A 1,156-nucleotide genomic window follows, 5' to 3' on the forward strand; every position below is an offset into this window, starting at 1 on the left:
TTTAGTTTTTAGCATGTAGAGTGCCAGTTTTTCCAGCACCATTTGTTAAAGAAGCTATGTTTTTTCAGGTAGGCATGTTTGGCCCCTGCGTTAAAAATTAAGTGGCTCAGTGTGCTTGTAGAGGCTTCTGGATCTTCTATTCTATTCCATTGATCCTAAGGTCTATTTTGTTTCCAGTACCATGCTGATTTTATCACAGTAGCTTTGTACTAATTGGTTTTGAAATGGTCTCATTGCTATTTGTTTCTCAATAAAATTAATTAAAAAACTATGTTTTATGAGCTGCTTCATATTATGCCTGACTCCCATGCAAAAATAAAATAAGTGATTGAAAGAACCATTGTATTAGAGTTTAATATGTTTTATGTAGTAGACAATAAATTTGGCTAGTGTTTGAAAATTTCTTATATATGTAATTTTTGTCACTTGGAAATATCTTAATTAATTTGAGTTTCCTTAAAATCCATGATTCCTCCGTAATGATATATTGTACCATATTTGTTGCCATCAGAAAATTTCAACTAAGTGAAGAAGATCACTGGATTTACCAGACTGTTTTAGGTCAGTATCCTGGAGATCTCATTGGCAGAAGAACTCTGTATCTGGACATGTTGCAAAGATACTTTCCTCACAAATCTAGGCATGATTTGGTGAGTGCTAAATCTTTCCTTCATACTGACAGGTTGAATTGTTTTAGTCAGTAATTACTGACTGTGTGCTTTTGTAATTGTTTTAAGTTAAGGAAGTTATAGCAATTGTTTGTGTAGAAGTTCCTATCCTATAGAAACACCGTTATCATACATAACAGTGGGGGAGAGAGACACTATTGTTATCTTCCATTTCTAGAGAAACAGAAGCAAAGTCCATGTAGCTGCTGTGACTATCCTGTCCCATACTTTTTATCTGCTCTCCCTTATCCCCAACAAGTATTCATTTTTTAAAAAATCTTGTATTTGGTAGAGTCTCATTATGCAGTTCAGACTCATAGTGATCCTCTTGTCTCAGCCTCTGCAGTGCTGGAATTACAGGCATGCACTACCACACCTGCTTCAGTGGTCAACACAGCATGTCTAGTGATTTTGGGGTGGCATGGCATGGGGTACTGGGGATCGAACCTGGTCCTTGTGCTTACCAGGCAGGTAGTTAGACCACTGAG

General features: G+C 36.7%; 1 protein-coding gene across 1 annotated transcript in view; it reads left to right on the forward strand.

The window, feature by feature from the left end:
* The window catches only part of Ccdc148 (coiled-coil domain containing 148), a 356,635-nt gene that overhangs the window by 201,237 nt on the left and 154,242 nt on the right, over window positions 1–1,156 (forward strand). Inside the window, exon 10 of the mRNA XM_004629903.3 lies at window positions 512–650. Coding sequence (XP_004629960.2) covers window positions 512–650 — 139 coding nt within the window. The remainder of the gene's footprint in view (window positions 1–511; window positions 651–1,156) is intronic.

This window comes from Octodon degus, unplaced genomic scaffold, assembly GCF_000260255.1.
Source record: "Octodon degus isolate 3935 unplaced genomic scaffold, OctDeg1.0 scaffold00032, whole genome shotgun sequence".
Classification (NCBI taxonomy): Eukaryota; Metazoa; Chordata; class Mammalia; order Rodentia; family Octodontidae; genus Octodon; species Octodon degus.